At 36.3% G+C, this 23,737-nt stretch overlaps 1 protein-coding gene across 1 annotated transcript in view; it reads left to right on the forward strand.

Moving 5' to 3' along the window:
• Window positions 1-702: 702 nt before the first annotated feature.
• The window catches only part of LOC107733132 (ena/VASP-like protein), a 25,966-nt gene continuing 2,931 nt past the window's right edge, over window positions 703-23,737 (forward strand). Inside the window, exons 1-7 of the mRNA XM_016544636.1 lie at window positions 703-859; window positions 11,006-11,174; window positions 11,472-11,649; window positions 19,557-19,614; window positions 20,364-20,425; window positions 21,577-22,380; window positions 23,640-23,736. Coding sequence (XP_016400122.1) covers window positions 780-859; window positions 11,006-11,174; window positions 11,472-11,649; window positions 19,557-19,614; window positions 20,364-20,425; window positions 21,577-22,380; window positions 23,640-23,736 — 1,448 coding nt within the window. The 5' untranslated portion in view covers window positions 703-779. The remainder of the gene's footprint in view (window positions 860-11,005; window positions 11,175-11,471; window positions 11,650-19,556; window positions 19,615-20,363; window positions 20,426-21,576; window positions 22,381-23,639; window position 23,737) is intronic.

Consider the following 23,737-nt stretch of genomic DNA (forward strand, 5'->3'; position numbering starts at 1 on the left):
AAAACAGCATAGACCACAAGATCTCAGTTCATCAAAATGATGATTGATTAAAAACGAGAAAACGATATTGTCAACCCAGCATAGCATCCTAGACATTGACACAGTCAGTCAAAACGCGCCATTGGAGAAGCGCTAATTAAATGTCACTGTTTCAGTCAATGATTTCGACCCTCAAAAACATGATGCAAAACATTTCGGTCAGTCATTTTGGCCGAATATTGTTGGTTGCCACATTAGTGTTTAAATGTATGCAGTCTTTGCTACAAATAGTAAATGAAATGTGTGTGCCGGGAATAGTGTTAGGAAGCAATGTCTCGTTTTCAATTCCTCTGTCACAGCTGGGTGGGGGGTTGGGCGTCATAAGGTAATCCCCCTCAGGGTTAGACAAAACAACACACATCCACAGTCAGGCCGTCCCGTTACAGGGGAAAACCTGATGCTGTGATACCCAGGTTGGGACCCTATGTTAACCACTCACTTACTGTTGAACCTGTTTCTATTCCTTGCTTTTATGTTCTCTTCTCTTTTTAACAACAGCAGAGATCATACAAATTATGGATTGTCACTTGCGGTTTTTTGAGGATATGATGGGATTATGACGTTTGAAAATGCTTATTTAATCTTGGAACGGCTCCCTAGATGATTTAAAGCTTGTTACGCATCTGTTGTGCTGTACTACATCAGGTCTGTTTTACTTACTTGTTTGAGATGAATTAAAGCAGGTTTGGTTAGAGGTCCAGTAGTGTAGTACAGATCTGTTTTGTGGATGTGTTTGAGAGATGGATGCTCATTCTGTCCAGTTCTGCCTACCACAGAGCCACAGTGACTCTGGGCTTCAAATGACTGGATGCAAAATCAGGTCAGTGTGATATTCGGTTCACATCAGCAACCTAATGCAAGGTTTAAATACATTTAAATGTTTGAAGAACATGTCTGAAGATGTCATGGCATGATGGCATAAATGTCATCATTTGGATACTGCTTGCTTATGTTTAGATACTAGCATGAATCTGGAATGAACTGAATGAAACTGTTGTATATACAGCATATGCTTATGTCGCATACAGTATCTAGACCAGTGGATCTGAACTGGTTTTGCTTCAGGACATTAAGTGGTGAACCAATACAGTATCAAAATTTTATCAGACTGAAGTACAAAAACAAGTCCTTAAGACCAAACATTAAATGGATTAATATTAAATATAATATCATATAATATACAATTGGCCTAATATTAATATCCAATAAATAATCATATTGTAGTCTGCAAAAATTGTATGTGCTTGTACCCATATAGTCTGACATATTTTCTTTTATCTTGTGTAGTTTTGTTGCTAGTCTGTTTAATTTGACTAGCATAAACTAAATAACAGATGAATTCACAAAATACTGTTGTGTTTGATTGGACGCACGGCCTTTGATGTCAACAAAAAAGATATGGGATGCATTTTCTTCTACTTTTTAAAAGTTGATGATAATCCTATTTATTTTCCTGTCCTAAATATAGTTGTCTAAATTTATTTTACTTTATATCAATATTTGATATTTCTATTATCATATATTATTATTTAGTGTTTAGAATTTTTGATTTTTTTTTTTTTTTTTTTACTTTTTAAATTTTTTTTATAACAAACCAGCATTTAATTTTGGGTTGCCAAAGGTGTGAACTGTTTCAAACGATTGCAGAACTAGTGATGCACACTGATAAATTATGATGAAGGGTTGATTTATATTATTGAAACTCTGTGAAGATGTTCTGTGACGGCCCATGTTTAATTTGTCGTTATTAAAGAAAAAGATGCTTTAGGGGAGATGTTCGCTTTCGGTCCAGTGGCTCTCTTGAAAAGATGTGGTGAGTGTTTCTGTAGTACCTCTAGCAGTAAAACACAAGACATGCATCAGCTCTCAGCCTTTATTGAGAACATTCTTTAGACATTGTCTTCTTCTCAGTCAGAATCTCATATGACAAAAACCATATGTGAAATTAGCAAGATTTAACCGATTATATCCCTTTGAGAATGGTTGAATGTGAGCTTTTTTTTGAAAGCGTGCAGCTTTGAGAATGACAGATAGTGCCACAGTCAACGTTCAGGATAAGGGAAAGGGACGTGACATGTAGCCAAGTATGGTGTCCCATACTCGGAATTTGTGCTCTGCATTTATCCCATCTAAGTGCACACACACACACACACCATGAACACACACCTGGAGCAGTTGGGGTTTGGGTGCCTTGCTCAAGGGTCTCACATCAGTCGTGGTATTGAGGGTGGAAGAGAGCGCTGGTCATTCACTCCCTCCACCTACAATCCCTGCAGGTACCGAGACTCAAACCCACGGCCTTTTGGTTACAATTCTGACTCTCTATCAATTAGGCCACGACTGCCCCGTGTGGGGCATTATTAACCTAGCAACCCTGCCTGAAACATTTAGCCGAGCACATAAGCACATTAATTCAGAGGCAAAAAAAGACCATTAGGCCATCAGCAATGCTTTCTACCATTGTATCTTTAGCGGAGCCTGTATGTGTATGGATGTGGATTTTGGGGGGAGGGTATATTCGACATACAATATTGAAGTTAAGTGACGTGCTTTAGGAGCTGACACACATTTGTATTTGTAGTGTGTGGACACGGAGCCAATGCTGCCGTTATTTTGCAAATGTCACTGAATAAATCACATTCAAAGTCTTTTTTGCATTTAATAGTATTATCATTATGGCCCAGCAGCAATTTTTATAATAGGATAATCAGCATAATGTTTATATTTATTCAAATTTTTAATAATAATGTTTAATATTGTGGGAAAACACTGAACAATGCACAAAGAATTACTACATTAAGATAATATTTTCATTAGGATAAATTGTAGCATTAGTTGCTGATTCTAGTAAGAGTAGAGTGGTATGCTATTCAAAAACCAGACTCTATTATGCTCGCCTCATCTTGAATTTTTTTTTTCTCGAAGCTTGGTACGATGTATTCTGGGATTGCTTTCATTGCAAAGGATATGTGTGCTGCTTTTCATGGTTTACAAGTTTGTGTCTTCTTACAGACATACGCTAACTGTTCAAACGTTTGTTGTTAGTATAGTTATAAAAAAAAAAAAGCAATGCAAGGATGCATTAAATTGATCCAAAGATACAGTAAAGACTTTTATAATGTTACAAAAGATTTCAGTTTCTAATAAATGCTGTTCTTTTGAAGTTTCTTTTCAACAAAAAAAATCCTGAATAAAATTGATAACGGTTTCCACAAAACTATTCAGCAGCATTGATAATAATAAGAAATGTTTCTTGAGCACTGAATTAGCATATTAGAATGCTTTGCTCAGCTTTGCCATCACAGGAATAAATTACATTTTAAAATATATGTATAAAATATATATTGCTCTGCATTTATCCCATCTAAGTGCACACACACACACACACCATGAACACACACCTGGAGCAGTTGGGGTTTGGGTGCCTTGCTCAAGGGTCTCACATCAGTCGTGGTATTGAGGGTGGAAGAGAGCGCTGGTCATTCACTCCCTCCACCTACAATCCCTGCAGGTACCGAGACTCAAACCCACGGCCTTTTGGTTACAATTCTGACTCTCTATCAATTAGGCCACGACTGCCCCGTGTGGGGCATTATTAACCTAGCAACCCTGCCTGAAACATTTAGCCGAGCACATAAGCACATTAATTCAGAGGCAAAAAAAGACCATTAGGCCATCAGCAATGCTTTCTACCATTGTATCTTTAGCGGAGCCTGTATGTGTATGGATGTGGATTTTGGGGGGAGGGTATATTCGACATACAATATTGAAGTTAAGTGACGTGCTTTAGGAGCTGACACACATTTGTATTTGTAGTGTGTGGACACGGAGCCAATGCTGCCGTTATTTTGCAAATGTCACTGAATAAATCACATTCAAAGTCTTTTTTGCATTTAATAGTATTATCATTATGGCCCAGCAGCAATTTTTATAATAGGATAATCAGCATAATGTTTATATTTATTCAAATTTTTAATAATAATGTTTAATATTGTGGGAAAACACTGAACAATGCACAAAGAATTACTACATTAAGATAATATTTTCATTAGGATAAATTGTAGCATTAGTTGCTGATTCTAGTAAGAGTAGAGTGGTATGCTATTCAAAAACCAGACTCTATTATGCTCGCCTCATCTTGAATTTTTTTTTTCTCGAAGCTTGGTACGATGTATTCTGGGATTGCTTTCATTGCAAAGGATATGTGTGCTGCTTTTCATGGTTTACAAGTTTGTGTCTTCTTACAGACATACGCTAACTGTTCAAACGTTTGTTGTTAGTATAGTTATAAAAAAAAAAAAGCAATGCAAGGATGCATTAAATTGATCCAAAGATACAGTAAAGACTTTTATAATGTTACAAAAGATTTCAGTTTCTAATAAATGCTGTTCTTTTGAAGTTTCTTTTCAACAAAAAAAATCCTGAATAAAATTGATAACGGTTTCCACAAAACTATTCAGCAGCATTGATAATAATAAGAAATGTTTCTTGAGCACTGAATTAGCATATTAGAATGCTTTGCTCAGCTTTGCCATCACAGGAATAAATTACATTTTAAAATATATGTATAAAATATATATTAAAATATAAAAATTATTTTTTTTTAAAATTCACAATATTACAGTTTTCAGTATTTGTGATCAAATAAATGCAGCCTTGGTAAGGATATAAGGCTTCTTTCAAAAACATTTTTCAAAAAATCTTACCGACCTCCAATCTTTTGAACGGTAGTGTAGATCTTTATGGCTGCCACAATTTTATTGAATCAAAAGACTTTATAGTAAAGCTAAATATTTGTTAACTACTTGGCTAAATATCATGTTTGGTTGATAAAATAAGCTAGTATGTTTCTGTTTTCAGGTAGTGTAGTTTGGTCTCTTATTGTTATAATTAATGTATGCCAGGACAATTAACTATTAGTTTGATTATACAGGGGCCGATTTTGCTCCTGGCTAAATTCTCCTCAGTGCTCTGTGGCAGTCACTTCCTCGATGTTGAGATTACTGTGTTGCAGGTGATCCTAAATCCTCGGTAATTTAGATTGCGGCCTAGAAGTCCAGCTCTTTCTGGAAGTCAGCCTGTAATCCAGCTTCTTAGGCCTCAGAAGCTCCCTGTGAGCGGGACGTGTCTCTCATAGGCAGAGATTTAGCTTGGTTCCCACCCTTCCCAAAATGATTACTGGGTTACAAGCTAAAAAATGCCTCCCCGTTTCCTACAAACTCTTTTGATTCAGCTCCATCCTCTCACACTAATAACAGGGGACTTCCATATTTTACTTGCTTTAGAAACATTTACAGGGCTCACTTTGTGTAGCATTTTTGCTATAAGCTAAAAATAACCCCAACTATAATTTTAAGTTTGTGCTGCTGGTGTTGAGTCTCAGTGTTTCATTCCCTCAAAGATGTCTCACAGTAAATAGTTTTGCGTACAATATTTTGCTATCCAGGTGCTATGTGTGCTGAAGTAGTGCAGACATTTGAGTATTCAAATTAATTAATTGTCATTTGCGTCAAATTCACCTTATTTCTATGTAAAGGGCTTATTATAGATTGCACCATACAAAACTCGCTTTGCACTTGGTGTAATGCTGTGCTGTTACCACTTTAAAAGAGATGTTTATGTACATCTATTATTAATCATGGCAACAGTTTGTCACCAAATTATGATCAAATAATGCTGAAGAGTGTTACAACCAGGCATGTATCCAGATGCAGTAGACTCTATCGGCTTAGAGCCAATTCAGGCACATTCTTATATTTTCCGCTGAAATCTGGCCAAATGAGGCAATGAAGATCTTGTGACCAGACATAAGCAGAGTTAGACCTTGTGTTTGGCCTTGAGCTTAGACAAAATGTTTTTTAACATGAGATTAAAAGGAGCCTAACCCTGTCAATCTCTCTCTCTCTCTCTCTCTCTCTCTCTCTCTCTCTCTCTCTTTTCTCTCTCAGTTATTTGTAATTGTAACCCTGTCAATCTCTCTCTCTCTCTCTCTCTCTCTCTCTCTCAGTTATTGGGAAATGCCAGGCTTTTCACAGCTTTTATTAATTATGGCGGCTTATCAACTGGGAGTCTCAGGCCGATAACAGCTTTCCGTCTTGAAAGAACTCAAAGGATCTTGGCTTGGAATTTGTAAAACTACATATTTTCAACATTTACTAGTTGATGAGTTGCCTGAATTCTAGTCGACTGATGACTGGTCTTAAAGGAATTGTTCACCCAAAAATGACAATCTATCTATCATCCATCCATCCATCTATTTATGTTAAATTTGTATTTTATTGTATTTTTAAATAAAACTAACAAAAAAAATTTTATTAATAAAATATATGTATATAGTAGGGCTGTGCAATTAATCGCATGCGATTGTCATGCGCATATCGTCAGTAAAGCCGGTTCTGTGATTAGTAGTAAATCTCCAGCACCTGCTTTCAGATGGTGTGGCATTTACTACACAGAGCTGTAGTTCACTGACAAGCTAGGCAATATCGCGTTCATAATCGAATGCGATTCATCTGCGATTATGAACGCGATATTGCCTAATTGTCCGTGAACTACGGCTCTGTGTAGTAAATGCCACACCATCTGAAAGCAGGTGCTGGAGATTTACTACTAATCACAGAACTGGCTTTACTGACGAGATGAGCATGACAATCGCATGTGATTAATTGCACAGCCCTATAGTATATTCAATTTAATAGAAAAAAATCTAGATAAATTAGTTGACTTCTTACAGTCCAGCTATACTGTGCGGTTTCAGTTCAGCAGAATTATTCGCTTTTGCAGTTTGCTGTTAAAATATTTGATTAAAATATTTAGATTTTAATATATATACACACAGCCAACATGTGTGTGTGCATGTGTGTGTATGTATATTTACATAAAAAACATTGCCTGTTTGGTACGCTCATATTTTTCACATATAATTAAAAGTGCTTAGACTTGCACAGGTGTGCAGAACAGCCTAGAGCTCAACAAACAATTTCATTATAAAAGGCAAATAATACTCATTATTCAACAAAGTGCTGTGCAATGGACAAATGTTGGAGTCTGGCCTGCTCCAGCACTTTCAGCAGAACTGATCACACCAATCTGCCAGACAACAATGGCTTTGACCATGCCATCGCTTAGCAACACTCATCTCTTCCAAACTTGGGTCTTTCATGGCAACTGCGAGCCATCAGAAAACATTCTTACATTATATTGTGCCTGTGAGGTGAGAACTACGTATGCATTCAACAGGAATTCCCATGCCAATCATGTAGTGTCCTTACGAGATCAGGTCCATTTGGCCCACTCCATCACACATTCGCTGACAAATATACATGTTTACTCACTCTCATTCACATTAGAGAGCATTCTGCTAATGGGGTCATAGCTGGAAGGCCCTGTCCCATAGTGGTGCTTTATGGAATAAAAGCATTAGATCTGTGGAGCATTCAGCGTGGCCTCCTTTCAGCCACTTGCCCGTCGGGCAAAATGTAAAGTTTAGTGACGTTTTTAGGCAAAACTGTTCAAACAATGATCAAATATCTGTCCTTTTGGCTAGGTTTTGTTGTGTCAAAAGTACAACACTTTGTTAGAGTGAACCAAAGCAGCACTAGACATCTTAATGCATCACATTTCTCATAGAAAATTTACTTTGCACTAAATTTAGACTGCTTTAAAGTAAAAAAACTAAAACAAAAAAAAAACAGTTTATTTACTTTGTACTTTTCACTTTGTTTACCAAAGAATCAAGGTTTGCTGGTTGACTATATAGCCACACCATCTTTCTCCATTAACAGCCATTTACACAAATAGCATAGATATTATAGATTTTTCATGGCAGGCTCTTTAAAGCTTGAAATAGACATAATGGTAGCGCAGCCTGTGCCCTTAAACCAGGGATTCCCAAACTTTCGAAAATCTTTAAAATATAAAATACTTACTTTAAAGTACTGTTAATACTGTAATTATTATTATTTTATTTATTTTTATGATTTAAATAATTCTTAGCTTTTCATCAATTCATGAAGCGCTAGAATAAGTAAATAAGGAATAAAAATGTAGCCTAAATTGTGCCTAACTTACTAAAAGGCCATCGGCAGAGTACTTTAGACATTTTTTGTAGTTTCACATTTCGAACATCTAAGCTCTTCTCAGTAGCTTGTCTTTTTAGTTCTGGGACAGACTATAAAGCTACCTAAGTTTTAAATGTCCCTGACTCTGATATTTATAGCTTGCTATTACAAGACGTGTTGGTCTCTGACCCTTTAGAATTGCAGGTTTTGTTGGAAAGTCTTGGCATACTGATTCTATTTGATAATGAATATTCTTATTCCAATCGAGACAACACTGGCAAGTTTTTCCATGTTTTTTATACATAAATAGTAATAGAGAGAGAGGCTTTGCTTGATGTGCTATTAGAAGAAGTAAACTGAGATAGTCCAGTGTCTAAATATATTGGATGTTTATGGAAGCAAAGAGCCGTCAGGATGTAATTTATGACGGCTAAGCATCATCGGTGGAGGAGAGACTGTGTACTTCATTTCAGCCTTGTTCTAGTGGGGAGAAATGCAACCGGGAGGACAGGGAAGAAGCTGCCGTGCCGCCCTCTAACCCCAGATGGATGCCAGAAATAGGCACTGTCGTAAGGCAAGCATGAAAGACCAGAGAATGAAGAACTGAGAGTAGTGAATGACAGAAAATGTTGTTGCGAAAGCATGAAATGTGCAAATATGCTGTTTCAACCACTAAAGAGCAACATTATATCAGGGTGGCTGATGCATTATCATTTATCAACATCAGGGTTTAGGTTTAAAATATAAATTAAAATAAAAATAAAACCGTATTTATGGGAAATTATATATATTTAGATAGTTTATATTGGTGACCTAATGTGTTTTTCACAGCTTTTAATAACCTTTTTGTCATTGCTAGTTCATTTTATATTGTCCTGCATTATGACAAATACATTTTTAATTTGTATTTTTTTGTAAATATTTCATGCAGTTAATACAAGCTCGTTAAAAGTTTAAATGGAGAATATATATTCCAGAAGTACTTCATGTCATTTATCCATGACTGAGTAAAATATACAAACACATTTTAAAGTTTGTACGTCCTTTTAAAAAAAAATTGTAACTCACTTCTTTCACTTCTCACAAATGGTTGTTGCTTTATGATGGGTTCCCTCTCTTCGGTAGTCCAGCCACCACTAAAGCACTTTTCATATGGCCCATTTATGCATCGTTTTTTGCTGAGTTCAGAGTGTGAATTTTCTGTTTTGGCATAATGTCACAGAACCGGTGAGTCTGATTCATTCATTCAGGTGTATTGTTTCAAATGGCTGTATCTTATGAGTTGGTTTTGGTGTTATTTAGAGTTGCTTTGGTCATGTGCTGCTGCTCTTCCAGTTATACAGGCGGGTGTAAGGAGTGTATGTGGCTGGATTTGGGTGTTTCTGTGGGAGTTGAGTGTGGTGGTTCAGTATGTTTAGAGGAGTCAGAGTGGAAATCTGCCTAGCTTAAGTTAGCACACCAACAGGAAACCAAATCTTCTTTGTGTGAACCAGTCAGTGCTCGAGTGTTTTACTTCATTTCAGTGAACATCTACAGACCCTTGAGATGTTTGGAGTTCGTGAAAGGCTTGAATATAAGTTGAGTTGTACTGATCCCAATGCTTCAGTCCAGTGTGCACAAAATGCAAAAAAGACAGTCACAAGTTTGAATCAGTCTAATGGATCCTTCACTGAATCAGTCTGAAATAATCAGTCTGAATCTGACTCACAAAGTAAACCACAAGTCTACTTAAAATGAGACAAGAACTGATTTTGTGTACTTGGGATTTGTGAAACTTGAATCAGAAAATTACTTTAATGACAATTATTTATATAACAATACAGTGTTGTTAAAAATATGCAATACTTTCAGATTAATAAAAACTTTAAAAAGCATTAAACAAATATTTATCTATACACATAATTAATAATTTATTTTTTATATAATTATTTTTATATGAATAAGCTTGTTATATATGGGATAATGGTAACACTTTACAATAGTCTCATTTGTTAACATTAGTTAATGCATTAACTAACATGAACTAACAGTGAACAATATATTTTAACAGCATTTATTAGCCTTTGTTAATGTTAGTTAATAAATATATTTATGTTAGTTCACAGTGCATTTAGTAATGATAAAAGATACAACTTTTGATTTTAAACAACAACAAAAAAACAATATATAACAAATATGCATTATATCATTATATTACTAAACAATTATACATTGTTAAATTATTTAATATACCTATTTTAATCTATTTAATTAGAAGCACAAAGGAACAAAAGCTAGCAAGGTATATTAATGCTGATCATACAGTACACAATTTCTGCTCTCTTTTTATGTTAATTGTTCCCCCTGACAACAGAAGATTTCTATTTAGAAGAAGCAGAGAACCTCATGTCTTTAATTAAACCATGGCCTCATATCAAGCAGTCAACACGGTTACATTCCTGCCTCACTCGTTAGCTGCCTATTACACTATATAATTAGTACAGATAACAAACCCGCCCCTTGCTGAGTATCTTCAAACAAATTCAGTGGGGCAATTATTACTGTGCCGTAATACCACAGCAATGGCAAAAGGCATTATTGGAGGGTTTTTCGTGGGTTTGGCTGTTTTAGTCTTCTTGGAATAAACACTCTTTTATCGAATTTCTACACAATCTTTAATTTCATAACTTGTAACTAACTGACAGGAATCATAACTAATGTCATCGACCATTTTAGAGTATCTTTCACTGAATATGCACAGCTAAATATTACTCTCAAATACACACATGCAGAATCAAGTTGCAGCATTGTTTTTGTTGTTAGGAGTCTGACATCTGTTTTTCATTGTCCCATATCGTAATATATCATTGTGGTTTTTGTTGTTGAACAGTGAATCTTTAACTAGTGTTCCTGTTTCTTCCTCATAGTGAACAGAGTATATGTCAAGCTCGAGCCTCTGTGATGATCTATGATGACACCAGCAAAAAATGGGTGCCAGTCAAACCGGGCCAGCAGGGCTTCAGCCGCATCAACATCTACCACAACACTGTCAACAACAGCTTCCGTGTGGTGGGAGTCAAACTACAGGACCAGCAGGTGAGATACGAACATGGTACAACAAAACAGAGAAGACACTGTGTGATATGATCTCACTGTACACAGTGTGTGCTTTAGTTGCACAGTCCCATCCACATTTACATATGTACATTTTGTGTTATTTTATTTCTTAAAATCTGAAATGTGTTCTGTTTTGTGGTTTTCAAAAATACCATTAATGAGAATGCATAATTGGCCTGAGAAAGGTTTTCCCTTGAAGAGCATTTGAAATGGTTTGATTACAGGGAAAAAATGTCACAGATGCAGATACGTAACCACATGTCGCCACTCTTCTAGGTCGTTATAAACTACTCCATTGTGAAAGGTCTGAAATATAACCAGGCCACGCCAACTTTCCACCAATGGCGTGATGCACGGCAAGTTTACGGGCTGAACTTTGCCAGCAAAGAGGAGGCCACCACCTTCTCCACTGCCATGCTGTTTGCGCTCAATGTCCTGAGCTCTCAGGATGCAGGTAATTTACAAAACCTTGTATTTTTTTACCTCTGTGCCGCCCCACAATGTGGTGTTTACTTGGATTATTTATGTAATGTATTAGCATTTTTAGAAATTAGTTTGATGTAAGAAGTTTTATTTCAGATGTATTACCTTGTGACCATAGGTTTGAAAGGCATTCAAAGTAAGTCTTTTGGAATAATTAATTGTGATGACATTCTATATGAATGGTTTCATGGGTAAAGCACTGCCAGGATTTTAGTTTTTTTTTTTATATATACTATGTGTTTAAAAAAAAATTTTTTATTCATCAAGGATGAATTGATCAAAAGGTGACACTAAATACATTTATAATGTTTATCTATCAAATAAATGCTGTTCTTTTGAACTCTTCATCAAAGAACCCTGGAAAAAATGTATCACGGTTTTCACAAACATATTAAGCAGCACAACTCTTTTCAATATTGATAACAATAATAAATGTTTCTTGAGCACAAATCAGCATATTAAAATGATTTCTGAGAGAAACTGAAGACTGGAGTAATGGTGCTGCAAATTCAGCTTTGCATTCACAGCAATAAATTACATTTTAAAATATATTAAAATAGAAAGTTATTTTAAATAAAATAAAGTTCAGATAAATAAAATAAAATAACATTTCACAAATTGCAGTTTTACTGTATTTTTGATTAAATAAATGCATAAGATATATCTTTCAAAAACATTGAAAAATGCTAACGAACCCAAATTTTGAATGGCAGTGTAGGTCTTACCAATTTTTAAAACAATGTTCATACTTTTCTACATAATTTATTATTATTATTTTTTTAAATGTGGTTTACTGATAAATTCTATCTTTAATTATAAGGCCCAGGAGATCTCTGAATTATGAATTATAAAAATTACAGTAAAAACTGATGTTGCATATCACATCATGCTAAATTACATTTTTAGAAACAATGGTTTGCAATGTTTATCTCTTAAATATATATAAACGTGTACATTTAAAAGAGATGCTACTTTATGCAGATGCTACTACATTACTACATTAGCAGAGATGCTAGGGTAATGCAGATGCTACTACATTACGGTCATTACAGCATTGTTAGCTACAAATATACTATAAAAATACTGTAATTCATTCAAAAGACATATAAGGGATGCCAACTAGTAGTCAGGAATATTGTTGTTTGGGTCTTATACATGGGACCGTTAAGTGTAGTGTAACTCTTATTTAAGAACAGCACACGGGCCTCTCTGGTTTCAGGCTGCTGCTACTTATAAGATGTTTGTTGGGGGGGCCTTCTGCCATTGGTGCTCAGCCCTGGTTAAAATATCCATGGAGCCAAACAGTCTCAGGCCATGGGTGTTGCATGTTTCTTGCTTTTTGGGGTGGGTAAATTAGAGAGGTTGTTAGAAGTGCTGCTCGCACCTCAGAATGCAGAAAAGAGAGAAGTTGCTGTTCACCTGCCTGAACTCACCTGTACGGAGTCCTGACTGTTATTAGCAGTTCCCACCTGGTAGTGGAGCTCAAACTGCACCATTATAAATATCTGTAAAGGCACCTGAGAGGGTCGTGGAGCCATGCTTGGACCGGAGTTTTCCCCGGGGCCAATCCGCCGGATCAGCTCGACAGTAATCAAACTCAGCTGTAAGTAGTGTTAAGGACTGGGGGATTCAGTGGCATGTTTTAATAATGTGATGTGATGCCTCGGATGGGCCGTTGTGGTGTCTTGGATGGAGGATGTGGTTGTGGAAGCTGCTCAGTGGGTTTTGGCACGGCGCCTGTCAGAAGCTCGTGATGAGGCGTGTGCAGGTTTGAGAGGTCTAGTGTGTTTGTCGTGACTATTTCTGAACAGTTATCATTAGTGCTTGACTGATATGGCTATGGATTTAGTTTTTAGTGAAACACATAGTAATAATAGGTCTGGTAATTTTATTTTTAAACATGATTTAAATAATGTGCAAAATGGCTTGACTTACAGTCGGCATAAATTGTTTTTTTTAGCATATAAAAAATTAAATCATGCAAAAACACACACATAACAACAACAACAAAAAAAACATTCTGCCACATCAAAGTGAAATGAATAAGATGAATTGGAAATGTAAAAGCACCTAATTATGTACCTATTGATTATTGTTTCTACATATGTGTTTCTGGTCCCACTTTATTTTAAGGTATCATTGTTACACATGTTACATGTACTTACTATTATAATAACAATTAATTATGCATAATTACATGCAAGTAACCCTAAGCAAAACCCAAATTCTAACCCTAACTATATAGTAAGTACATGTAGTTAATTAATATTACTCAGTACTTATATGAATAATTATACTGTAACAAGGACACCTTAAAATAAAGTGTAAATGTGTTTCCTTTTGTGTTGGTGGAGGGTATTATCACAAAAAAGAAAAAAATGAATGAAAAGAAAGGAAAGGAAAAGAAGAAAAAGTGACCAATTATTGGTGAAAATATTATGTCTTTATTAAATAAATGTTTATTTGTATCTGTCACGGTCAAGGTGTGTGGAGGCAGGCAGGATAACGAGGACGACAAGGATTCAAAGAAGGATACATGTATTAAAGGAATTGAATTGAAAGGCAATAAAGTTTCAACTCCCTATTTTTTTCATGTCTTGCTTTTGGATTTATTATATAATGACTATTGTAGCACATTTTAGCTCTTTTACCGTTCTGAAGTATGAAGTATAGCAAGTGCAGTCAGTCACAAAGTCTCATGTCATTTAAAAAAATAAATAAGCCCAGACATCAACAGCCTAGGAGGGTTAATTATTTCAATATTTAACTAGTTAACTACAAATTAAATAAGTTAATTATTATTGGTATAATAATTCAATATTAATGTATTGAATATCATATTTAGGTTTTATCTTTAATTGTAGAAGCTGCTAAATATATTCAGGCAACACAGACTTGTTGCTGCTGTAGTTTTGATGCTCTGATTTACTCTGCATCACTCTGTTTTGACATCGGCTTGTCAGATAGTTCGTTCCGCCCAGTGCTACAGTTATCACTGTTAATCATAGCCATCACTCGCGGCACAATTTAGTGGATTCACTCGCATCATTTTTTACACTCGCGTTTGTCATTCCTGAAACAGTATACATGGACGTTTGGTCCTCTTAGACCAGGGGTAGGCAAGTTCGGTCCTAGAGAGCCGCAGTCCTGCAGAGTTCAGCTCCAACCCTAATCAAACACACCTGAACAAGCTAATCAATGTCTTCAGGATTACTAAGGCTATAGGCAGGTGAGTTTTGTTTTCAGGGTTGGAGCTGAACTCTGCAGGACTGCGGCAGCTCTCTAGGACCGATCTTGCCTACCCCTGTCTTAGACAAACAAAACTTTTCTTCAAATTGTGAATGGATTATGCAGAGATACCTAGCAAAGGGCGCTCCCCTTATAGCACAGCTGATTTTGACCATAGACTATATGTATTTTATATGTCTATGATTTTGACAGTTGACAGGAAATGACTGAGCTGGCTTATCTAAAGCCAGGAAGTAACCATGCGTATAGTCCATTAATGGTACAAAATAAGAATTATTATTGTTGTTGTTACTATTAAGGTATATTAATTATTTTTTATTAATGGTAATAATTGACAGCTGGCATAAATATTGCTTCATTTAATATATTGTCAAGCTATTGCTAAAACATTGTAAAAAAAAAAAAAAAAAAAAACATTTCCTAAATTGAAGAAAAATATTTAATAAAACCACATCAAAATCAAATAAATTTTGTGCATGTGCAAACAGTGTTTATTCAGTGCAGTTTAATTTCTGGTGAATCCAGGAAGAACAGTGGTAAAATATTCTTTCAGATTTGGTATGCATTACTAATTCAAGGCTTACTGCTTAACAGTAAAAAAACAAAGTGAGATGACAATCTCTACACTGTAAAAAAAAAAAATCCTACTTTCATACAGCATACTTGATCAAATGCTTACATTTTGTATGAAATTTTTTTTTTTAAGGTTAACATTTTATAACTGTAAAATACACTACAGATTTATATTATGCAGTGTTGGGGAGTAACTAGTTACATGTAACGGCGTTACGTAATTTAATTACAAAATAAATGGAACTGTAATCAGTTACAGTTACTAAGAAAAAATGTGTAATTAAATTACAGTTACTTATGAAAATGTTAACGATTACAAAGGGGATTACATTTGAATATTTACACACATCCACATACAGATTTAATTGATTTTATCCCCAAATTGCACTGATTACTCTGAGACAACAGTGGTAAAATATTCTTTCAGATTTGGTATGCATTACTAATTCAAGGCTTACTGCTTAACAGTAAAAAAACAAAGTGAGATGACAATCTCTACACTGTAAAAAAAAAAAATCCTACTTTCATACAGCATACTTGATCAAATGCTTACATTTTGTATGAAATTTTTTTTTTTAAGGTTAACATTTTATAACTGTAAAATACACTACAGATTTATATTATGCAGTGTTGGGGAGTAACTAGTTACATGTAACGGCGTTACGTAATTTAATTACAAAATAAATGGAACTGTAATCTGTTACAGTTACTAAGAAAAAAAAATGTAATTAAATTACAGTTACTTAAGAAAATGTTAAAGATTACAAAGGGGGTTACATCTGAATATTTCCTGTAAAAAGCTAGGATATGTTGAATAAAATTAATTTGCTCCTTTGCCTGTTTTTGATGTGCACGATGCCGTCTGCCAATTAAAGGCCGTTTAGTAAAGCGATGCTATTCTGATGCTTTTGATTGGTTCTCGTTTGAATTTCCAGCGCAGCACGCCTACTAATTACATCAATCCACATTAACGCTGAAAGCTTTAGGCTACAACCTGTCTGAGAGGTGATTAACTGGTTAGAAATTCGCTAGAAATTTAGAAAAGTAGTCAAATGTAACCAGTTACATTATTTTAAAAAAGCAATTGAAACAGTTACACTACTTATTACATTTTAAACAGGATAACTTGTAATCTGTAATCCATTACATTTCCAAAGTAACCTTCCCAACACTGATTGTGGAATAAAAACTCCATAAACTACTGAACTCATAAAAACAAACTGCATTTGTGCTCACGTGTCGAGCATGTTTGAGCTTTCCTTTGAAAAAGTTACACTACTATTACATTTTAAATAGGGTAACTTGTAATCTGTAACCTATTACATTTCCAAAGTAACCTTCCCAACACTGATATTATGCAAGTGGTGTGTTATAAAGGAAAATGGCAGGGTTTATCAAAAAAATGACCAATGGGTCCCATCATACAACCAGACTGTATCTGTGTTTCCACTTCTTGTTATCTCATAGACATCATCATTTCAGCTCAGTGATCACCAGGGTATGTGTATTTGGTACAAAGGGACTCTGCTGCTGCACACAACCACCAAATGATATGGTGTTTGCGTCATAAAACAAATTAATCTTAATATTTGGATAGCGTTTCCCCTCCAAGGCGTTTTAGGTATTTAACCATAAATCACAATAACATCCAGAGCTCCAGACTCTTGAGATGCACTTAAAACTATGAATCCATTAACTTTATTCAGCATCATTCGCACCAACCATTTTAATACACTCTACTGCAGCCATCTATAAGCATGTTGCTATTGCAAGGGATTGAATCAAGTTTATGAAATAAATCACACAGTGTATTACACCTCCAAAACCTGCAGTAGAAAGGGATATGTGATCAGGAGTAATATCATTGCTTTTTATGCTGTCTGGTTACAAAGTGCACAGCTTAATTGATATCAAGCATTATGATTGAATCCAGAGCACACAGAATTATATTTGGTTAGTAAAGTCTTCATAAGAAGATTTTTAATGCACTTCTTGGTCTAAACTCCTATAGTGTAAAGATACTTGCCGCATTGTCTCGCTTCACCAGTGGAGCAAATAGCATTTATGCATTACCCTACCAGAATGCTCAGCAGGGTTTGGATTAATGGTTTATGGCAGGGTTCCTCAAATCTTGCCCTGGAGGGCCAATGCGCTGCAGAGTTTAGCTCTAACCCTGATCAAACTCACCTACCTGTGATTTTCTAATGATCCTGAAGACATTGATTAGCATGCTCAGGTGTGTTTGATTAGGGTTAGAGCTAAACTCTGCAGGAAAGTGGATCTCGTGGGCCAGATTTGAGGATCCCTGCACTAGAATCCTAATCATCAATTAATTCACTACAAAATGGTTCATAGGATGTATCTCACTCCTAGGAAACGATATTTAATGAAGCTTTCTTCATCTTCCAATTGTAATTTCTGCTCAGGAAACTCTATAGGAACCTATAGACATATGTTTTGGGATTGCCCTGAAGTTAATCATTTCTGGAAACAGGCATCTAAGACTCTGAAGGACATACTGGAAGTTGATATATCATGCTGCCCTAAGCTTTTGCTTTTAAATGATGACTCATCTTTCGGTTTCTCTCGGTCTCAGAAAAAATTGTTATTCTCTGGATTAACTGCAGCAAAGTTCCTTGATTATTACGCTGGAATTAGAGTATAGTTCCTAGCCATATCGGCCTAGAAAATTGCAACTTTTCATTTTCCGTCGGTCTTGGTACACGATGTAACTACAGAAGAGTCACGTTTTAAATAGGAAAAATATAGAAACTCTTTGGTCTTTTTTGAGCGAGATGCTAACGGTCTAATCAGATTCAATGATCTATGCTAAGCTGCAGCTAAAAGTGCTACCGCCAGACCCGGAGATCGGCTGAATGGATTCGAAAATGGTAAAACTCAACTGTTTAACTCTAGGGGAGTTGGAAAATGAGCCTATTTTCAAAAAAAGTGGAGTGTTCCTTTAAGGTCAATTCATAAAATGTAAATGCTCAAGCTCTTTAAAGGTTGATTCTGATTGGCTATCAATATAATTTTGAAAGTTGAATCATTCTCGTTATAGTTGTGATATGGACTTTCCTATTCTCAAAGAATTAGAATGATTATTACAACTATAACTATAAACATTTTATAGTTTTAGTCATTGTCATTGGTGTTGTTGCATACTCCGCCATTCTGTGTACCCTGTCTAGCTGTGTGAACAGCCCATTATTTTGCCACTTTAAATTTCACAGTGGATAGATTTTGATGTGCTAAACTCAGTTATGTATGGTGCCTAGCAACCAAAGATTATCAACCACATTAGATATGAACACACTAAGGGTCTTTCTCTGAACAGAAGGGCCTTCCTTCCTCCCTTGAGCTTTCATGCCCCATACTGAGTCCCTGAATGTCATATGACATAAATAGTCATCATCTTAGTAACCTGAGAGCCATGTTTACCATTATTAGCAGAGCTCCTTCACACCCTATAACAAGTTCAACAGAACGGTTATGGTGGCTTGCGAATGACTGTGCTAAGTCTACCAGTAATGAGGTGTCGGGTACGAGGGCGATTGTGACTTGACATTATTGGCAAAATATGTTTGGTCTCATGCTGGAATTATTGGACTGTAATAGTTTGATCATTTGCCACTTAGATGTCTTAGTTTGGGAGAAGAAAATGCTTCCTTTATCTTTTGTTGTTGTTTTCAAAGGCCATATGTCCAATCAAACTCATTCACCTGTCAATTTAGTAGTCAGATTAGGCAGATGAACAGGTTTTTGTGACATGGCCTGATTTGTGAAAATCACAAGCACATTTATGTGAGGTAAAAGAAAGCATGAACCATACTGTATTAAATATAGATTCAGCTGCAGTATGATTTGCACCGACCAATGTCAAGTGTTAAATGATACTATATAGCGAAGAGTACAAGAAATGTCACATGACATAAACAAGTCTGCCTTAAGGTGCCAGAATATATTAAAGCAATCAGACACACATTTTACAATTCCTGAGAGACAATTAAACAAAATATTTAAATTATGAGGTGCAATTATTTTCTTTTTCTTCAGGGCCAGGAGCACATCGTCAGAATGGACCGGTGACAGATGATGCCGAGGCTCAGAGGAGGTGCGGACCGTCTCTAATGACACTTACTTTTTCTGTTAATCAAACATTGGACACTGGCCTGAATTATACCATATGCTCTCTTTTTAAAGTGAAGTGTGTAATGATTTTGTTCTGATTCCCCTGAAAGGTGTAAACACTTTTTCTCTGTGGTACCTTCAAAATAGTCCTGTTTAAGCATCCCACAGCAAGAGTGACTCAATCAAAGGCATGAATTTGGGTCGGGACTATCTGTTTGCTCAACCAATAGCAGATGGTGTTTGGGAAACCAATTCAAAAACTAAATTTCACTTGGTACCACTAGAGACACTGAAATTACACACTTAATTTTTAACATTACTGGTCAGAAAGTGTAGTGTTCTGTGCATTACCGTTTCGACAATTACTAATCAAATCATCGATTTTAAACTCACTTCTGTTTTTTTTTTCACACTATTTTTTTAATCACTTCACATATTTGTTGTCATGAAGATTGAGAACATTTCTTAAACGCTGTCATAATACAAGTTTAGATTGGGTTCTGCCCTCTAGTGGACAGATGAAAAGCTGCACTCTGTTGATGCATGAACCTTAAGTGCACAGTACAGCCTAGCATTTTTAAAACCCACAGAGCTGAACAGAACAATGTGTGAACACACATGATTGTTTACTCTCCAGTGAGCTTGTCTTTGTGTCAGTTTCATACGGTGGATTGAGAATGTTTAGATTTCTCTTTGCCCAACATCATTAAGTGAGATAACATTTGTTTCTAGGCAAATGATGGACCAGCATCAGATGCAGATGGAAAGAGAACGACGAACATCTGGCTCTGCAGGTAGACTAAAGATGCCACACCTCTGTGGAATGTGATATGAGACTGCACAGTGTGCAATTAAGAGATACACAGACACACACTCATTAAGCCACCCACAGAGTAACCCTGCAGACTGCTTGGAGAAGTGTTAACACTAAGGAATATCAAATTCCCTGGCCACAGAACAGATCCCTAGTCCAAACAGCACATGCTGCCCATCCTCTCTCATACACACACATTCTCTTTCTGTTTCTGCCCCTGCTTCAGCATCATTTCAGCCAAGACAGTCGCCTTTCATAATGCCATTAACAGCATTTGTGAGTTCTGTTTTGGTGAATCTCATGAAACATGTCAAGAAAATGTTAAAATCTCATTTCATCCCCAAACTAAAAGAAAGGAAAAATAAATAATGTTTTACTGAAAATAAATAGATAAATAAATAAAATAACCATGTTTTAAGGACAATTAAGATTTTTTTCTTTGTGCATTATTTCTTTGTGATAATCCCTATTGTCATTACTGTTATAAAGATACTGTAATCCAACATAATAATAATAGTAATCCAACATAAGAATAAAAATAATATATAATAAATTTTATATTTTATATAATAAATTTACATTTTTATTATTTAAATGGTCAAGTAATATATCTATACCTGACAACTAATTGAATTATTACATTTTGTATATTTATTTATAAAAGCATATCATGTATTTGTTCTATTAATTTACATTTACTTTTAAAAAATGATTCCAGAATACTTAATTACTTTTAGTAATTTTTGTAATGTGAATCTAATGAGAATAAGAATTTTTTTTAAAAACATCTCAAAACTAAAACATCCAGATGCATTATTGTAAAGAGAATTTGGGAGGGCGTTGTTTTATTGTCATTAAAATAGTGTTACTATGAAACAAAATGTTGGTCATAAAATATGCTTAATTTTAATTGTAATTTCTCCATTTATCTTTTTCTGAAATCTGTCTGATCTAGATGCTTTTGTGAGATTCACCTGTTTGCAAGGCATGCAACATGCTTTAAAAATCGTATATTTGGCTCACATTTCATCTTTTTAAGTTTCTTTGTACACTTTGATGCTTGATTTTCATCACTGTCATGTTTCTCTCTTTTCGTTTGTCATTTGTGTTGTCTTTTTCTCTGTTTCTCAGTCTCCACCCTTCAGTTTAAAGTATCAGCATCCGCCTCTCAGTCCGAAACCACGCTGCATGACCTCAGACAGTATCGGGCTAACACTCTTCCCCCTTCCTATGCTCACCTTAACCCCACGCAACCCTCCCCCCACACCTCCTCTTCCTCCCAGGAACGAGAGAGTGGCTACCGCACTGTGGACTCCCCTCAAAAAAAGGCACAGCAGCTTTCCCAGCTTTCCACCTCTCTGGCTTCTGCTTTCTCCCCCGTGCAGCCAGGTATCACCCCTCCACCTCGCAATGTCAAGCAAATCCCTCTTTCCCCTCCATCGGCCCACCAGGACCCCAAACATGCTACATGGTCCTCCACCCACATGTACGCCCCATTACCCACAGCATCGCCACCTGTTATAATGGCAGTGCCAGTCAAACAACCTGCCCTGCCTGTCGCCCTCCCCTTGCCGCCCCTAAACAACGGCCCAACCTGTGGCTCCAAAGCTCCCGCTAACACATCCCAATTGGAGCCTATAACACACCACCAACAGTCGTCCAGTGGCCCGGCAGAGGAGTACTGCCCGTACCAAAACCCTCCTACACTGGTCACCTCTGGAGCTCCGTCGCACCCACACTATCCCATACAAGAATCTTCCCCCCTGCCCCCTCTCATTGGCCAGCCCGTCCAAGGCTCTGCCCTCCACCAGCAGCAGCTATACCAGGCCACACCCCCATTCAACACCACAGCCACCTCTCACACTACTCTGTGCGAGGGGGCAACGCCCAAGACATCTCCCTCTCCTGTTTATCAGAACGCCACAGCGTCCAGCAGTAAGTATTTCAGACCCCCATCAGCTACCCCCCTCTGTAGTTTATTGTCCACCACCAAAAGACTTCACACACCTATTCCGGGGGAACTGGGCTGATGACATGTTGATCTCAAAAACTGTCCAAAGTGAACAGTACGGTTTTTGTACTGAAACCATATGTAAATACTGGCCCGCTACAATTGTTAATGAGGCTGTGGACTTTTGTCTGTGTTATACAACAAAATCACAGCAGCTCATTTGAACAAACGGCAGTTGCCTCACCTTCTATTTTCTGAGTAGAGGAAGGATGATTTAATATTATAAAGTAAGCATTCATACATCGCATTGATGTTCATGTGTGTTTGCTCAAAGGTGATTTGTTAATATTGTTTAAATGGTGTGTCATACCTTAAACTAACCCCCGTTGTTCCATTTTTGCTTTTGCTGTTTGCTGATCATATTTTCGAAGTTACAATGCTTTGTTCTATCTCACATGATTATGTAAATGCAACTGTATGCAGGGCTCGACATTAAGGATGGTCTGCTGACCCAGGGCCAGTGTGAGAGTGTTTGGGCCACTTGACAGACCAGTGTCACTTGTCCTTTTTGTTGCTCCACTGAACGTTCATTAAACTTGTACATCTACTTTGCAAATTTGAACACTTGGTTTTCTGTGATGTATTATTATGCAAATTCTGCTGATTTGTCTCCAAAATAATATTATCTAATGTCTTATCTAATATTACTAATGCGAATAATAAATTCGAAAGTACTAGCCCCACTGAGCCAGCAGAAAAAGAAATTGTTACTGCTGAGTCTGTTTGATTTGATTTTGATTTTCCTCGTTTACAATTCTGCTTTCTACAATTTTGCCAGTGATGCGCAACTTCACCTTTAAGTCAGCACAAATGCATTGAAGCTTGTTTCCACTACAGAATTTTAAAAAAAGAATAGCAACTTTTTATCTAACAATTGAGACTTTTTTTCTCAGAATTGCAAGTTATAAAATCAGAATAGCAGGAAATTAAACTTGTTGCAATTGCAAGGTTATATCACAATTCTGAGGAAAAAAAAGTAAGAATTGTGAGATTGTAAACTCACAATTGTGAGAAAAAAACGTCAGAATTGTGAGATGAGTCGCAATTACCTTTTTTATTTTTTATTCAGTGGTGGAAACAAGCTTCCATACAAATGTTCCCCATTGCAGTGTATTTTATGTCAGTGCATTTGTAATTAGGCATTCAGTGTAGCATACAACAGTGATACTTTCCTTTCTTCCAGCAGGTCCTCCTGTTCCACCGGGTCATCCTTCCATGCTCTCATCCACCCCTCCCGTTCACCCCCCTACCTCAGCATCTATGGCGGGTCCACCAGCCCCG

The sequence above is a fragment of the Sinocyclocheilus rhinocerous genome, unplaced genomic scaffold, assembly GCF_001515625.1.
Source record: "Sinocyclocheilus rhinocerous isolate Xijiao unplaced genomic scaffold, SAMN03320098_v1.1 scaffold8, whole genome shotgun sequence".
Classification (NCBI taxonomy): Eukaryota; Metazoa; Chordata; class Actinopteri; order Cypriniformes; family Cyprinidae; genus Sinocyclocheilus; species Sinocyclocheilus rhinocerous.